The sequence below is a fragment of the Melozone crissalis genome, unplaced genomic scaffold (genome assembly GCF_028551555.1).
Source record: "Melozone crissalis strain CALT ecotype California unplaced genomic scaffold, PUWL_Pcris_2 ptg000068l_1, whole genome shotgun sequence".
Lineage (NCBI taxonomy): Eukaryota > Metazoa > Chordata > Aves > Passeriformes > Passerellidae > Melozone > Melozone crissalis.
In genome coordinates this window covers 14,104,800-14,121,707 of record NW_026535846.1, presented here as the reverse complement: position 1 = coordinate 14,121,707, position 16,908 = coordinate 14,104,800, and the positions used below count along the sequence as shown (strand labels likewise).

Here is a 16,908-nt window from a genome sequence, read left to right as displayed (position 1 = left end):
TGAGTGCTTTGGGGATTCAGGAAACAAGAATGTGTTTCACAGCTTTTTTAGCTCTGGCAGGTGGGAGATGCAGGGCAGAGCCCACAAGGGGTTTTCCTGCACTCCACTGTTGGGTACTACAGCCTGGTAGGCCTTCTGGGGCTTGAACTGCCCCTCCTGGGGACCAGGCTGGGAGTTCAGCTGCTGCTGTTGCCTGCCACAGGAGCACAGTGTGCAGGGATTAAGGGCTTTGTTCTTGTGGGGAAACTGAGGCATGAGAAAAGGACTGGGGCCCACCAGTGGCAAGGCAGCAAGCTGAGTGCAGTCCCTCCAACCCTGCATTTTGTCCTCTGGGCTGTGCTGCCCCAAGAATGACATGGATGGGGTGGATTTTCCTTTTTAGTGTGATTCTCCTGTGGGAAGGGCTGAACAATCCCACACCTTGTGATTTCCTGCACAGCAGCTGTGTCCAGCCTGGTGCAGCAACTCCTTTGCAGGTGAACAGGGATGGTGAATGCCTGTAGTGCTGCCTCTGCCTCAGCCCTGGCCCAGCAGCCATAAATCCAGGCTTAGGAGGTGTTGACGCAGCAGAGCTGTGCAGGGGATCGTGTGACACACTTGTCAGTGCCTGGGGCAGCTGGTGACTGGTGTGGGATGGCTGGGATGGTTCAGTGTGCACCAGCCTGTCCCAGCTGGGCTGTGCCTGCCTGTGTGCTGAGTCTTGCAGTGAAGAACATCCCACCCCGAGGACTTGACTTGTAAAAGACCAGAGTGCCAGCTCACCCACTCCACTGTCCCCTTCAGCAATTGTTGGGTCACTCCAGGCTGTGTCTCTGGGCTTTGGATGGAGCCAGGAGTGCCCCTGCCTCTGTGTCATTGTCACCCTTGTCACCCTTGCCCCAGCATCCTTCATGTGCTGCCTGCATGGCTGGCAGGGTCTGGTGCAGAGGGGCAGGGCAAGAGGCTTTGTCCTGCAGGGTAAAATCACAGTTCCCAGTGGGATTGTCCTGCCAGTGCCCAGCCATGCAGGGTGGCCCCATCAGCTGCCCAAAGCACTGCATGGGGGCCTGGCTGTGGGGACAGAGCTGTGTCACATGCCTGCAAGGACACAGCCCCAGCTCTGCACACCCTACAGCCATACCCAGCTGCTGGGGGTGGTTTTGGGAACAAGGAGTCCTCAGGACCTGCCAAGACCCCACAGCAAGACTGGCAGCACCAGGGAGGTTCTGGGAGGTGTCATCCCTCCAGTGCTTTGCTGGTTGTTGCTTTCTGATCCTGCTGGGATTGACAGGAGTTACAGCCCTGGCTGCTGCCGTGGGGATGGAGTTTTTCTGGCTGACAACAAAAGAGAGATTGGCCACTTGTTCCTTGAAATCTACCCAAAACCCCAGGCTGCTGTGGCCAGCCAGGGTCATAAGGATTCCTCAGCAGGGAGTTACAAGGCTTCCATTCCATCCTTGGAGCCCAGCCATGGAGCCTTTATAACAAGCCCATAAATTTGTACTTTTAAAATGCCTGGATGTGGCAAAGCCCCATGGCCTCTTTAGGATAATAGCACCAGCAAAAGCTGAGACTGAGATTCAGGCTGATCAGTTAGTGCTGCTGCCAGGCTGATCACTTTGTCATACACATTGTGTGTATTTATCAATGTGCATTTATCAATACAACAGCCCAGGGAGTCAGAGCAAGCCACCTGCACTGAGTGAAATGGCACAAACATGGAGCACAGGGAGAGCTGTAAGGGTTGAGGCTAAAACTTCCCCTCACTCCAATGCTGCTCCCCAGGCACAGCTGTGATAACAGGGAGGAGGTTGGATTCACTGTTACCACTTCTCTTGAGTGTTTACAAATTGTGTGGAGGTTTTGTACAGGTTATTGGGAGCCAGGCAGCATTGTTACATCCAGAACTCTTCTGACACCGTAAATCAGACCAGAGTTTTGTGAAGGTGCTTGGAAACTGGTCTGAAGTAAGTCATGAAATACTGTAAGGTAAGTCTGTCCATGTGTGCCATTACTTTTGGAACAGAATCCCTCCTTCACTTTTATTTCACATTTTGTGATATCTCTGCATCTAGAAAAGTTCTTACATACAATATGATGCTCAGTTAAACAAATCTATCACTTACCTGTATCTACAGACTTATAAAAACAAATGTTGACTTACATATCTGACTGTAACATGAAATCTGACTTTTCTTTGGTCTGAACTCTGCTACAGATTGCCATTTGCTACCAGGCTGTGGGAAACCCTGCAGGACAGCTGGTTTTATCTATTTTAACAGGACACTTCATCAATTGTTGCAACTTGGTGACCCTGCTTCCTGTTGCTACAGTCAGCTAATATATTTTAATTCATTTAAATCTAGAAATGAAAAACCCAACTTGATTTACACTGTTGTGAACTAGCTCCAGTTGAAGAAATACATAATAATGTATTAGATCAGATTCTCTGTGTTGTAGCTGTCTCAGTCATGGCCTGAATAACTAGAGTGTATCAAGAGCACCTCAGAAGATGCAAGGTACTCCCATTTCTGACTGGGTCCATGCACCAGTCCTAAGCCAAACTTGGCAGATTTCCAATGACAAGAATGACAAACACTGATTGAACATGGACTGTCCTTCCAGAAGCCTGTGCTGTCACAAGGCTGCAGGAGGCAGCTGAGGGAGTTGATGGCAGTTGGTAACAGCTACTTTGGACAACTTGTGCTGAGCTGGGGCACTCACCAGATTTTCTTTGTGCCTCAGCAAATTTCAGAGATGGTCTTATCCCCACCTGGCAGCCCCTTCACAGCCCATCCTCAGCTTTTGTCCCTCCCAGCCTTAACCCTGACAATAAATGCCACCATCCCCAAGCCAGCTTGTTGTTCTGGTGTTACTTGAAGCAAGACCACACTTCATCCTTGGACAACTGGAAACTCAGCATCTGCATCCCAGCACCTCTCACATGGTTCAAAACCTATTTCCAGATGTCAGTCTTTTACTCTTGCTTGGGAAAAAAAGTGTGAATTGTTAGAGAGAGTGACCTGCAGTTCCCCCAGGCTTGGATCGCTCCCAGAGGAAGCCTGAGGCCCTCACCTGGCTGGACTGTGCTACCACACTGGGGAAGGGCTTTGTGTACCCACACAGCTCCTGCCCTTCCCGAGTACTGCACACCACCACGGCTTCTGGAAATAGGCTCCAGATCAGCAGGTGATGAGCAGGGAACAAGATCAGCACTGGGTGAGTGAATGTGAACACCTGCTTACCATGCTGGCATTAAATTGTCCCAGGATCTACCAACCCATCTCTGCTAGCTCTGGGCAGAGTTCACTCCTTCTTTTACTCCTTGTTTTCCTGAGAAAGAGAGGATAGATCTTAGGTACACAGATTGGAGTTTTGCCAGTCAGGGCTATAAAGCCAGATGGAAAATCTTTAGGAATTATAGTTATTATAGGAAGTTTTCCATAATAATTGTGGAAGATGGAAGCATCTTGTTCATTGCTTGCATTTTATGGTGCATTTACTTGGTAGAGCAAGAATATCTCAGGAGAGATATTTTTAGTTCAAATCTGTAATATATTTAATATATCTGTAATGATATTTAATTCAAAGTAGAGCAATGAAGACATGGGCTAGAGAGCACTGTCATTACATCATGCAAGAGGCACAAAGTACCATTACCCAAACAAGGTACTTTAAAAACTGGTGTGTAATGTTGTCCATACAAGGCCTTAGTGGTCAGTACATTCAAAACAATTTTTCCTTCACATTTCACAACTCCAAATACTGATACTGTTTTGCCCAATGGGCTACTTCAGATGTGCAGATGTATTCTTTAATGATCACTGGCTGTATCAGTAACTTCCAAACATATATTTGAACTCATTAGTAGCAGTTTTTATTTACAAGAGTTTAAAACAGGCTTGGATTTTCCACTCTGGTGTGTGTCTGTACAACTGCAGCCTTGTGATGTTCAGCAGGAGCTGAGACTGCAGTGCAGCAGCCCAGTCTGTGCTGGCAGCTCAGGGTGAGCAGCAGCACCAGGCCCAAGCTTTGCATCCCTGTTGTTCCAGACCATGCTGGAGTGGCATGGCACAGGCTGCTGCACCTTTTGGATATGTTTAAAATGAACAACAGGCATAGAGCTTCCTTTTGTAAGGATTTCTTTGTTGTACCTGTTGTCCTAATGTATTCAAGGAAACACATTTGAAAGCCTCCAGTGCCATTGGAGTTAAGACTGGTACACAGAGGATCCAGAGAGATTCCCATCCTCCAAGCTGGCTGCAGCACAGTGCAACTCTTGAACGTTGTCTGTTACTTCTGCTTTGTTGACAGAACTGTGATAGCTCTTGGCAGTTTTCTCCTGTCTCCAAACACCCAGCAGATACACAGCATTTCATTTGAACTGGTTATCAATCAGGGTTCCCTTCATCTTGGCTTTCTTGGCTTCCAACTCAGCCTGAACAGGAAAATTAAGGTAGAATTAAATCATGTCTGGATAATTTTCCCTTCAGTGCTCCAATCAAGTCTGCTCTTCTTGTCTGACCAAGCAAATTTTTCAGTTCTAAAACCAGGAGCAAGAGTAGCTCAAGTGTTTTGCAGATGTGTTCAAAACAAGGGCCATCTTTAAAATTGTAAAAAGCCCAAGAGGCAATTTCATACTTTCTATCCTCAGGTGGAAGCTGCACATTTCCTCCCCCTTTCCATCTACTCCCCTCCTATCACAGGAGCTAAGATCAGTTGTGATGTCCTTGCCATTCATTCTCTGAGTGCCCCTTGCAGCAGCAGCTGAGTGCAGATCCTGCCCAGGAGCCTCATGGCAATGACCTGCTCTGCCAAGCAGGCATGGGAGCACAGGCTGGCAAAGCCATGGCCTGATGTCCCCTTCCCTTGGTCCTTATCCAGCAGGTCACAGGAAGCCTCCCTGCAGGCACTCTGCTGGCTGCTCTTCAGTTAGCTCTCCAGGCAGTGGCATGCAATTTTAAATTCAGGGGGACAAGAACATCTTTATAAAACCTGTAAAGGAAATCTCATCCCCACAAAGCTGCAAGCTGCCTGTGACTATACCAGGACCTCTCCACACTTGCAGTCTGATCTGCAAGACAGCTTTTGTGTACAAAGCCAACACCTCTCAGAGCTTTGTGTTCAGCACCAAAGAAAAACTCACCAACTCTTGTAGCCTTTTCTTGCTCATGCCTTTGCGTTCCAGCTGCTTCTCAATCACTTTTGCATTCTGTGCATATGAGTCTGCAATCTCCCTCTGAAACAGACACACGTCACCTTGCACCAGCAAACCCCAGAGCAACAACATCTCATCCAAACAGTGACACCACTGCTGCCTCTGCCCACTAAGGGCATCCAAAACTCACCGCTTCAATCTCCTCCTCCTCTTCATCAATTGTGGACACTGTGACAGAGCTGAACTTGCCCATGTCTTTGGTCCGTTTGGTCATCATCACCTGGTGAAAAACAAGAATATTTTGTTAAACCTTGGCGACAGCTGTGCCAGTAGGGATTGCTTCCTCCTTCCAAAGGTTTTAAGGCTTCTTATGCAAGCCATCAAGATTACCTGAACTCTGTGGGTGGTAAAGGGGAATTATGCTCAGTGATTTCTGGGCTTAAAGGTGTCATTACCAGAAGCAAGCTCACTGATATACAGTAGGTCAGCCAGAATTTGAGAATCACTGTGCAAACTACCAAGCTGATCTACTTACAACTGGAAACTTTCTGTTAACTGAGCCTAAACATCAGGCACAGTCTAGATATTAGAGTTGATTTTGCTCTCCTTTAGTGCTAGGACTTCAAGCAGCAGTGACCACTGTCAAGGGAAACTTAAGGGAGACATGGACAAGACACCAAATTGAGTTATTGTTCAGAGGTCCTTTTTCTTTTCTCTCCCCTCACCATTAAGTTATTTTATACACAACTATTGTCACTTTAGAAAAGCAAAGATATCCTTGTTCTCTAAAGCAAATCACCTTTTTAGGAGGTTCTTGTTTCTGAGTATATATGTTTGTTTTCCCAAAACCCTGGCCAAATTTGACCACAGCACCATCAACAATGAACGTCACAGGAGCATTCTTCTGTTGGTGTTGATAAAAGAGCAGCAGTCCACACCTGGAAACAGAAATATGCACAGCTGAGAGCAAACCCAGATTCTGGGTTCCTATGATTTCCTTATAAAAAAGATTATAAAAATCACTCAAAAGACTAAAAAAGGTCACTCACTTGCCACACTTCTTCCTGAACTGCCGCTCTATGCCTTCGGGTCTGGGGGAAGAGAGGCAGCGCTTGAGCACACGGACACCGTACAGGGTCTGTCTGTGCCGGGCTGGCGGCTCCCGGCCGGGCGGGGGGACAGCGCCTTCCCGGGCCGGGCTCAGAGGGACGGGGGTGCAGAGGCCGGGCCCACCTGCGCAGGAACACGCTCTCCTCCTCCTCGGCGTTGCAGAACTTGTGGGCGTGCTTGGCCGCGTCCATCACGCGGGCGCGGTCCCGGGGCCGCATCGGCAGCTTCTCCAGCTGGCAATCTGCGGGAGCGAGGGCCGGGCTGGCGGCGGGGCCGGCGGGCACCCGCACGGGAACCGCAATCCCCACCCCGCATCCCGGACCCACACCCGTATCCCACATCCCGGACCCGCATCGCCAACTCACACCCGGTACCTCACATCCCGAACCTGCACCCGCATCCCAAACCCACACCCGTATCCCACACCCCGGACCCGCACCCCGCCGCCGCCTTCCCGGGCCCTCCGCGCCGCCGGGCCGCGGCCTGCCCCCCCCGGCCTGCCCCTGCCCGTCCCCGGCTCACCGAGCACCAGCACCATCTGCCCGCACAGGCAGTAGTAGACGTGCAGCGGCTTCTCCCCATCGTCGTACTCCTCGCGGTCGCGGGTGTCGGAGCACACCACGGAGCGCGACACCACCTTGGGCATGGCGGCGGCGGCGGCGGGCCCGGAGCCGCCTGGCCCGGCCCCCGCGCCCGGCCCCGCCCGCCGGGGCGGCTCCGGGGAGCGCAGAGCCCGGCGGCTGCCGGAGCTCCTGCCCCTCTAAAGGCCGGGCAAAACTGGACTGAGCGCTTCTTGACCAGGAGCCAGAGCTCACACGGTTCTGACCGCACAGGCCGGTGCAGCGGGGAAGGTCCTGTGCGGCCTGATAACAATGTTAACTTTCTGTCACTGCGTTTTCTGCCGTGTCTCTTTCTTCAGCCGCCTCCCCACACAGCTGGGTTATATGAAATTGCAAGTGAGGATAAACTCGAGAAACACAGCTCAGCCAGCTTTACGCAACAGCTGAGCGATTCTTTATTTCCAAAAGCTGTTAAAGAAACGTAGAAAAAAGCTTATTTTTCCCTTGAAAACACTCTCTGGGGAAGCAGAGAATGCAGTGTTGTGCTGGTTTTGACAGCAATGGAGTTACTTTTCTTCGCAGTAGCTGGTGTGGGGCTGTGGTTTGGATTTGCGCTGATAACTCAGAGATGTTTTTGTTACTGCTGAGCAGGGTTTACCCTGAGCTGAGCCTCCTCTGCTCCTCAGCCCACCCAGCAGCGAGAGGCTGGGGGTGCACAAGGAGCTGGGAGGGGACACAGCCAGGACAGCTGAGCCCAACTGAGCCCAGGGATGTCCCAGACCATGGGACCTCATCCTCAGCACAGAAATCTGCGGCAGAAGGAGGAAGGGAGGGCATGTTTGTAGTGATGGTGTTTGTCTTCCCCAGTCACCGTTAGGTGTGAGGGAGCCCTGCGTGCCCCGGGGATTTGGGAATGCTCTCCCTGCTCCAGCTCGCTCCTGGGCCCGGCCTTCGCTTTCCCCACTGAACTGTTTTGATCCCGCAGCGCCACCGCCTCCCCGTGACGCCACTGCTGGCGTCACACTCCGCCCTCCGCCGCCGTTGGTGCCGCCCCAGGCCCCGCCCCCCGCCGTGGTGGTAGAGGCTGGGCCGGGGGCTCAGCCACATCCGGCTCCGCCCCCCTCTCCCCGCGCCGTTGGTACATCCCGGGACCGTCGGGCTGCCGGCGCAGGAGTCGGTGCAGCCCAGGCTCCCCCCCCGCGCCCGCCGTAGTGGTAGAGGCCGCGATCGCTCCTGTCCGTCAGCGCCGCCGCCGCCTCAGTCGGAGCTCGAACCTCAGCCGCACCCGGCGCTCCCTCCGGCAGTGTATGCCTGAGCTATAACCCTCAGCCCGCCATGTCCACTCCGGCCCGTAGGCGCCTCATGCGGGACTTCAAGAGGTACCGAGGCCGCGGGCCGAGGGGAAAGGGGCGGGCGGGCAGGAGGAGGACGAAGGGCCGAGCGCTACCGGGGGAGGAGGGGGCAGCACAACATGGCGGCGGGGCAAGGCGCGCTCCGCTGATTGCGTAGCGCGGGCGGCGCTGCCTGCCGCGGGTTACGCCGTTTGCGCAGCGGCGGCTCCAGGGCCGGGTTACGCCGTTTGCGCAGCGGCGGCTCCAGGGCCGGGTTACGCCATTTGCGCAGCGGCGGCTCCAGGGCCGGGTTACGCCGTTTGCGCAGTGGCCGCTGCCGGGCCGGGTTACGCCGTTTGCGCAGCGCGGGGGCGCAGCCGCGCTCACCGTCCCTGTGCCCCGCAGGCTGCAGGAGGATCCCCCGGCCGGGGTGAGCGGGGCCCCCTCTGAGAACAACATCATGGTGTGGAACGCCGTCATCTTCGGGTGAGTCGGCGGGGAAGGGGGCGGCGGGCCGCGGGGGCCGCTCCGCCGCCGGGGGGTCGGAGCCGGGCTGCCAGCGGGGTAACGCTGTGCTTTGCTTTCCCTTCTCCAGGCCCGAGGGGACTCCTTTCGAGGACGGTAAGTGCGGCGTGCGGGGCTGTGTTTGGCTTTTCGGGGTGAATGCTGCGGTTTGACACGGCCTTGGTGTCACTGCCGTAGACTCTGCAACAGGTGTGAGCCTGGAGAGGGTGGAGGGGGGATGTGGGTGCATGTTCACCTGACCACACACGTGTGTGCCTGGTTCTTGTAAATATTAGTTTTCTAATCCTACTCTCATAAAGTGTTGTAGATTTAGATTGCTGTGTTCACTTAAAAAAACATGCCCTTAGCTTGTACAGTCTTGTATGTAGTCCCTATATCTATTATAAGTCATTTTAAAGGTCCCTAAACTTTTCTGTTGAACTTTGGATCATGTTTTTAGGGACATTCATGTTTGGGTAGCCATCAATAACTTGGCAAAAAACTGTTGTCTTTTGTTTGAGTTCTGTGTTTTTCTGATGCTGGAAGTGTTTTGTGAGCAAGTTCCAATGTGAGTCAGCTGAAGTAGGAAATGGGCTGAATGACTGAGGAAGTTCAGAAGAGTGGCTTTTTCTTGTCATTTATTTTTGCTATGCTACAATTGGTATCATTCAGGGCTTAGGATTGAAAAGACTTTTTAAGTTTAAAAGCTGACTGAGTAGGTCTTGGTGACATACCTGTAGTTTCCCTCTGGCCTTACTGACTTTGAAAGGTTTACTGATGCTGTGTGAGTACTTCAGCATCTTGTGAAAACCTGTTAGACATGAAATACTGTCTAACTGAAATCTGTGATGCATTTTTGAAGGTACTTTCAGTGTAGGCTATAATTAATCTTAGATCTCCATGACTCATGACAAAAGCATAGGAAAAATTCCTTAACTCTTATGTTGTTCTTGGCTCACTCCCTTGTCTTTGTTTATCTGTGGAGGTGGCACCTGTGGATGTGCCTCTGAATTGCAGACTGTATTTCTCTGTGACTGTTTTGAAGACCTCAAATATTTCAGGCCTAAGAAAACTCTGAAGACTCACTTTTTTTTAATGTATTTCATTAGTTAAGAAATTTGCTGGAGTAGCTGCTTCAGCAGGCTGATGTTTAGAACCTGGACTTAAAGCATTGCATAATAGAGCAGCTAGACTAAATGTGTTTTGCTGTCTCATGTGGTAACCCTTAAAGAAGGGCTCACTGAAACTTCTGTGGGGGTTGCTGGAGCTGCTTCAGGCTCTTGGAGCAGTGCTGCTGATAGAGTGATTCACTGTTTGGAGCAGAGAGCTGTCTCCTTGCAGTGTGCTGAATGCAGGTTCCTGCCATGCTCAGGCTCTTCCAGCTCAGCATGTGGTTAACAGATGCTCCGAGGGCTTTTTTTCCATGTATTTCCATTTAGTTGCAGAAGGTTGAGGACTGCTTTTGAGAGCCCTGACATATTGATTTCCTCTGTGCTTCCTGAGGCAGCAGTGAGTCTTTATCTTGGATGCTGAGGCCGTGTTGCACTCCCAGCAGTCTGAGGCTCAGACAGATGCTCGGGGCTGCTGCTGCTGTCCTGCAGCTTGGGCTGGTGTGCCCCAAGGTGTGATGGATTGCTCTTTTCTTAGCACAGGCTGTGTTTTCCCACTGTGTGCTCAGGAAAACAGATGTGGCTTGTGCAGCAGGATATCTGCTTATCTGCTCCCCCTGGATGGATCTCACTTTGCTAGATAACAAAGCACTGAGTGGAGCCTGCAGATAGGGCTTGCTGGTGCCTCAGCTGTGCTTTCCCGCTCAGTGGGTGAAGCAGCACAGTTCAGATCATGGCAGTGCAGTCCAGATGCAGTTCAGCTTCATGCAGGTAAGAGTAAGGAAATTCTACTTTTACAGCATGTTAGTTGGGACTGGCTTTGCAGCTGCACAGGCCCTTGTCACTCAAAGATACACTGAAACTCTGTAAGTCTTTGCAGGGCGGTGTTCTTTTTCATTTTTAGGCTCTTTCACTCTGTGGTGATACTGTAAAATTTCAGATAACTTAGTTCTTGTAAAAGTAGCCTGTGAAATTTGGGGGGTTTGTTATTCTAGAGGTATAATGTTGCCAGCATTGTGAGAGTTACTGTTCTTTATCCTCCTTCTGGTGAGGCCCTTCTCTGCCTGCAGCTTCTGAGGTGGTGTAGTTTGTCTGGGCTGCAAACCTGAAGTTGAAGCACATTTGTTTACTTGCTGTGCAGCATTCTGCAGCTGATACCCCTCCTTCTCCACCCCCAGACTTGGAGGGTGTTTTCACAACTCGGTGTGCAGCCTGCCTCAGCTTAGGAGCAACCACTAATTTAGACCAGCAGCACAACTTCCATCTTCTGGTTCAAGAGGATTCGATTGCAGGTGTCTGCAGTGGGACCCTGGGGATATTTATCCTCCCTCCACCATATTTCTAAGAATTTTTGTGTGTGGCATCTGAAGTGGTGATGCTGGCACAGCCATGGAAGCCAGGCTGTCCCAGTGCTGTTCCTCTGAGGCTGGATGATGATGCTGTGGTTAGTGAGGATTCCTGGCTCAGAGAGATTTAAGTAGCTCAGCCATTGTACCCTTCCTTGCTGGGATTGTGCAGGAGGCTGAGCAGAGAATACAAGGCATCTGTCTTGTGTGTGGTTTATGCCTTGCTCATGGAATGTGGATCCTGTATCCTCATGCAGGAGTGACAGAGCCTGTCCCTGCTTTTAGGGCAGTGGAATGGAGGGGTGGCAGTGAGGGGCCCTGCAGGGACACGGGCTCTGCTCTCTGGAGTAGCTGGGGCTGGGCAGAAACCTCTCCTGGCTGTGGCAGGGTCTCAAATCCTGAGGCAGGAGTGATCAACAAGGTGAGTACAGGGCAGAAAAGAGAATGTTTGCCTAAGATTAGTGGTGATCCCAAAATCAACAATGACAGTAAATATGATAATTCATGGTTTTAAAATGTCTGTCATGGGTAAGTTGTGAGAAATATCAGTTGAAAGCATTAAAGTTAGTGACAGAAGGGACTGGACCCTGGAGGCCTCAGCACTGTGTTGTGATGCCTTTGTGGGCTTTCAGTGTGGGTGACCCCTGGACTTTGGTGCATCACATCTCTGGATTTGCCCTTTAGTAAAGCTCAGTAGTGAGGGTTTGCATGCTGTGGAGCATTTCCAAAGAGCCATTGCCACTCTGGGCCCTGCCTTGGAAATCCCAGCAGGTAGATAGATACTCCAGCTGGGTATTGCTGCAGGTGAGCTCAGATCTGTGTTAAAGTGGCACTGTCCTGTCTCTGGGGGACAATAACTTCCCTTTCTTTCAGTGGTTTTAAATAGATTCTGAGACCAAACTGCTCCTGTTGCTGTCGAGCCTGTGTGGTGGTTTGTGCTTGGTTTTCAGCCTACTGCTTGCTTAGTCACTCCTCCTTCAGGGGGAGGCTCCTGAGAACCAAACTGGGGCAGGGAGAGCTGAGAATATCTTGAGTCAAATCTCTAAGCATTTGGTTCTAAGGGGCTGATGTTTGCAGCTGGCAGAAGTTGTTCCTCACTCCTGTGTTTCAGGCTGATCTCAGAGCTGGCTCTGTGCCACTGGACTAAGCTGGAGTCTACTTGAAAACCCCACTGCAGACTTCCAGCAATTTGAGCAATCCTAACTCTGCTGTTCTGGCTCGTTTGTTTCACAGTGAGATAGCATAGTGTTGGCTCTCTGCTGTTACATTGTTAGGCTGCTAATAAAAAAACCAAACATGCATAAACTTATTTTTAGGGTGTTGAGACTTCCCACTGCTGTAGAGAAAGTGCTAAAGCATCTGTGCTGTGTCTTCATTTGCAAACTGGAACGTCAAAGCAATGACCTTCATTTCTTGCAACTCAGTGTTACAGTTTATCTCCTTATAAAGAAAGGAGTCCCTGGGAAATCTTGCAGGTCCTTGCTGATCTGGAAAAAGAAAAAAAAAAAAAGAACAAAAACCAAAATCTGTTCTCTGGCTTACCAGTTACTGGCACGTGTTTGCTAGCCAAAGGAATAACTTCATTCTATTGGGGCTGGAAAACTCTCTCCCAACAGGAAACACTGAGGGACACTGAGCGTGGGGGGATGTGGGGAGCCTGATTCATCCATCACTGATACATAAAGATGCCCTTTCAAAAAAGGCAACATACCCCAGCAGCAGCTTGTTCCAGCTTTAGTGTCAGGTGCAGTCCTTCTGCAGGAGGGCTGTGTGTTTGTGTGGAGCTGCTCCAGCTCTGGGCACACCAGGAACATCCCAGGCTGCCTCTGGGGCAGCTGCTCCTGCTGGGAGCGTGGCTGGGAGCAGCTCCCGTGGTCTGCAGTGGAGCAGGGAGAGTTCCTTGGTTACTGAGCTGAATCAGGAGTAGGCCTTGATCCCCTGAATCCATATGTGCAGCTTACTTGACAGACTTCTTATTCTCAGATTGTCATAGCCTGAGGAGAAGGGCTAAAATAACTTACCTTGGTGCAGGCTGTTGAAATGGTTGGATTGAGACTCAGCTGCAGTTTTCTGGTTCTGCTCAATCAGCCTCTCACTAAGGATGACCAGTTAGCGTGAAGTAAAGGGTCAGGTTTGTATTTGAAAGTGTCAGATTTGGATGCTGCATTCAATACTACTTTTCTGCAGGACCTGATTACCTTACATTTGTTGAGGAATGTGCCTTTTTTTAATTTAGAGGAAATAAATGACAAGGTCCTTGCTATGACAGTGTATTCCATAGATAGGACTCACCCAGTGACGTTATGTACACAGATGGTTCTACACCCACTGCTGTTGTTTGTACAGTGTACTGGGATTAGGCTCTCTGGAAGAAAACCCCAAGGGCAGATTTATTTCCCTACATAAACCTTTTGACTGGCTTAATAAAAGTCAGTCCCAAGAAATACTCTTGTACCAGTGCTGTTTGGGACTGGAGTGTTAATGATTAACTCCACGAGAGTGAAGGAATTGCACAATGTGTGTTCCATGTCCATCATGCCTGTGTGAGCAGTGTGTATTGTGGGGGAACTGCTACTTACTCATCCCTTGTGTAAATTCATGCTGAATAAAGCTTGCTTTATTTCTCTTTCAACTCCAGGAACTTTCAAACTTACAATAGAATTCACAGAAGAATACCCAAATAAGCCACCTACTGTCAGATTTGTCTCTAAAATGTTTCATCCAAATGGTAAGTACTTAGACAGTGCTTGGGTTCAGTTTTGCTGTTCTCTTGGAGGTTTGGTGGGGGGGAAGAGAGGGCTGGGATGTTTTTTGTTATAGCTTGCTGTACAAAAGGTCTGTTTATAATAAAAGTTTCCACTAATGAGGCAGCACAGTTCCAGTGGTTGTGTAGTTTTGGTGAGGATGGATATGTGAGCAGTGCTCAGGCTTGAAAAGAAAGGGGCAATAAAAGGAGCCTCTTACCTTTCAGGTGTTACAGCACAGTACTGGTGAGACACTGAACTGCCTGTTAAGCCTTACAGAAGAATGTTTTGTACTTAAATAGCAGTGCTTTGGACTTCTGTCTGCATGGATTGTAGACATAGCATAGTGGCACCGGTGAATGCAGCTGTCATCTTCCCCTAAATGCCTGTAAGAGTGATACACCATGAAATGTAGTGTTAGGGTCCAGCTATAGCCAGTGACAGTAAGATTGTTTAATTAAACCCCTTCCTTGGTAGCTAAAGGCTGGAGAGCTGTTCCTTGCCTTTGTGCAGAAATACCAGAAACCTTCCACCATGGCAAGTGTGGGTACAGTGCAGGGAGGGAAGGTTCTCATGTAGCTGCTGTGAGTAAGGTGACTGGACTCTGTTGCAGAGACTTCATGGGGAAACCTTGAGTGTGAACAACCATTTGTGGGTGTTCTTTGTTTGGTTCGCTTCTGGGCACCTGAAATTTTTTTTTTGCCTTAAAATCTGTTCATGATTTTCCACAGCAGCAATGACACAGAGAAGTTTGTGAGATAATAACTAGGGGTTGAATTTAAATACTTCAGGTTTCTCTTGGTGAGGAGCTTCAGTGCTTCCTACCTAGAGGCCTGTTTGCAGTATGGGCTGTTGCAGTGTGTCTGTACATAGGTTTTCAGGAGTGGGCAGTACTAGGGAGAAAAGCCAGTGGCTGTACAAGTCGTGTTTTAAGCTGTGTTTTTGACCCTTTCCAGTCTATGCAGACGGTAGTATATGTCTGGATATCCTTCAGAATCGCTGGAGCCCCACTTATGATGTCTCCTCCATCTTAACATCCATACAGGTAAAAGAACTCTGCATGAAGAGACAGAATTACATTAGGGTGCTTTGACAAAAACAGCTCAGGAAACTTTTCCTCCCCTCTCCTAAGAGCCAGTGTAGCAGCTACAATATTGGCAAAGTGTGAATCCCTCCCAGGTGTAAGCTGGCCAGGCAGTGACTCAGGTGGTCACTGCAGGGCCCCCAGCAATGCTTGGCTGTCACAGCAAGTCACCTGCACTGTGCAGGGGTGACACTGGTGGCCAAAGCCTCCAGAGCCTTCCAGCTGCAGGGATGCAGGGCTGCACCTGGACTAACAGCCCTGATCTGAGCAGCGTGGGCAGTTCAGAGGGTGTGTTGGGGAGCTGTTCTTGGCAGTGCCTAAGGATGTTTTTCTCTTTGCACAGTCCCTATTGGATGAGCCCAATCCGAACAGCCCAGCAAACAGCCAGGCAGCTCAGCTATACCAAGAGAATAAGCGGGAATATGAAAAACGGGTTTCTGCAATAGTAGAACAGAGCTGGCGTGACTGTTGACCCAGGATGATGCAAATGAACACTCTGTTGATGAGGAAAATAAACAAAGTGTCCGAGTCATCTTTTTCCTCCTAGCATTTACTTTGCAAGCAAAATAGCTGTTGTGCTGTTGCCACCCTCCCTTGCTGAAGCTTCTTCTCCTTGGACATCAGAACGCACCCACTTTGAAGTCAAACGTTCTGTACTTGGGTTACTTGCAAAAGAGTTACTGATGCTGAATTCATTTTCTGTGGTCCCTCTCCAGTCTTAGGGCAGTATTGTGCATTTCTGTAGTGTACACTAAGCTTTTAATTGTAATTGTGTTATACACAGTGATGCTTATGTGTAGCTTGATAAAAGGGATGTTTATGTACATACACATTTTTTAACTGATATTAACTAAAGTGCTGATGTGTCCAGGCTGGTCACTCACCTCTACTATTGGTTTAGACCCCACTGCGTTTCTAAGTACTGGGTGAAGAAATCATCTTTTGTTTCCCTTTTGTATTGGTTTATCAACTCCTTTACTCATGTTAAAAAAATCAACACTTCGATTGATTCCAATTCAAAGATTTAGTAAGCCCCTGGAATGCTTGTTACTTCTGCACTTCACATGCAAGATTTATGTACAGATCTACATAAATCACTACGGCTGTGGTACTTGGATCTTTGCTGAGGGTGAGAAACAAGCCCTTTTTTTTTTATTACTATTTTAAAGGACATGCCTACAGAAACTGTCAGTAGGTTTCTATAGTCCTGTCACCGAGGCATTACTGGACAAAACCAGGCAGAGCTGTGGTACTCAGCAAAAGGCCTTCCACATTAAGGAAGAGGTAAAACCTGACCTGTTCCAGTGATGGAATTACTCTCCTTCAGTGTCCTTCTCCTGTCCCTTATCTTTAGCTGAGAAAGATAAGTTGTTTGGGATCTAACTTTGTTTTGTGGGAAGTTTGAATTAAGTCCAGGGTAGGCACTCGAGTCTCTGCAGTTTCTGCTCTTCGTAGATGACGGCGTGGTTTGTGTGAGCTACTGCTGCATGCTTGAGTTCGTTCCCTTCAGTTTTATGGAAGTATTTTTTCAATTCTGAAAAAAAACATTTGTAAGTCCAGTCACTTTTTTTGTAAGGCAAGTTTGTACCTTTGGATACAGAACCTTAAGCAGCAGTGTGGGATGGAACCTGCAATTGTGTTGTCCACTGTTCCAGTGTCTTTTGTGTGCACATTGGTCTGTTAGTTGAAAAGTATAACTTTGCACAAGTAACCCATGTAAGAAACTGTACATTTTTCAAAAGTTGTAAATAAAGTGTAACCTTAGTGCTTATTGTATAAATAGGCAAGAAGTGTATAACTGTGCTTATTTAACTGGGCTGCCAGCAGCTGGTGTGGGGGGAAGCTCTAGCACTGAGATATTTCCTCCTGTGGGCAGAGGCGTGCCTGGGGTAGTGCAGGGGAGGGGCAGTGAGGGGGAGACAGGGCTGGCTCGGTTATTACAGGAATTGAATTGCCTTTCCTCCTGTCTTAGCAGGTGGAGAA

General features: G+C 49.5%; 2 protein-coding genes across 2 annotated transcripts; one reads left to right on the top strand and one right to left on the bottom strand.

Moving 5' to 3' along the window:
* Positions 1-4,204: 4,204 nt before the first annotated feature.
* Positions 4,205-6,927, bottom strand: STEEP1 (STING1 ER exit protein 1). The gene is made up of 7 exons (XM_054289607.1): positions 6,770-6,927; positions 6,371-6,488; positions 6,187-6,228; positions 5,937-6,075; positions 5,328-5,417; positions 5,126-5,218; positions 4,205-4,417 (listed from the first exon to the last, which is right to left on the bottom strand). Exons 1-7 carry the CDS (start codon positions 6,891-6,893, stop codon positions 4,355-4,357), a joined length of 669 nt encoding a protein of 222 aa, XP_054145582.1. The 5' UTR covers positions 6,894-6,927; the 3' UTR covers positions 4,205-4,354.
* Positions 6,928-7,924: 997 nt separating this feature from the next.
* UBE2A (ubiquitin conjugating enzyme E2 A) lies at positions 7,925-16,707 on the top strand. Its single transcript, XM_054289611.1, has 6 exons — positions 7,925-8,186; positions 8,544-8,624; positions 8,734-8,759; positions 13,736-13,825; positions 14,798-14,886; positions 15,269-16,707. Exons 1-6 carry the CDS (start codon positions 8,143-8,145, stop codon positions 15,395-15,397), a joined length of 459 nt encoding a protein of 152 aa, XP_054145586.1. The 5' UTR covers positions 7,925-8,142; the 3' UTR covers positions 15,398-16,707.
* Positions 16,708-16,908: the final 201 nt, after the last annotated feature.

Bases quoted from the DNA above. Each gene is read 5' to 3' on its own strand.
- UBE2A (XM_054289611.1), top strand. From the start codon at position 8,143: ATGTCCACTCCGGCCCGTAGGCGCCTCATGCGGGACTTCAAGAG. The intron at 13,826-14,797 runs GTAAGTACTTAG...GACCCTTTCCAG, and splicing joins TAAAATGTTTCATCCAAATG to TCTATGCAGACGGTAGTATA. The intron at 14,887-15,268 runs GTAAAAGAACTC...CTCTTTGCACAG, and splicing joins CCATCTTAACATCCATACAG to TCCCTATTGGATGAGCCCAA.
- STEEP1 (XM_054289607.1), bottom strand. From the start codon at position 6,893: ATGCCCAAGGTGGTGTCGCGCTCCGTGGTGTGCTCCGACACCCGCGAC. The intron at 6,229-6,370 runs GTGGGCCCGGCC...CTCTTCCCCCAG, and splicing joins GAGAGCGTGTTCCTGCGCAG to ACCCGAAGGCATAGAGCGGC. The intron at 5,219-5,327 runs GTGAGTTTTGGA...TGTCTGTTTCAG, and splicing joins AGGAGGAGGAGATTGAAGCG to AGGGAGATTGCAGACTCATA.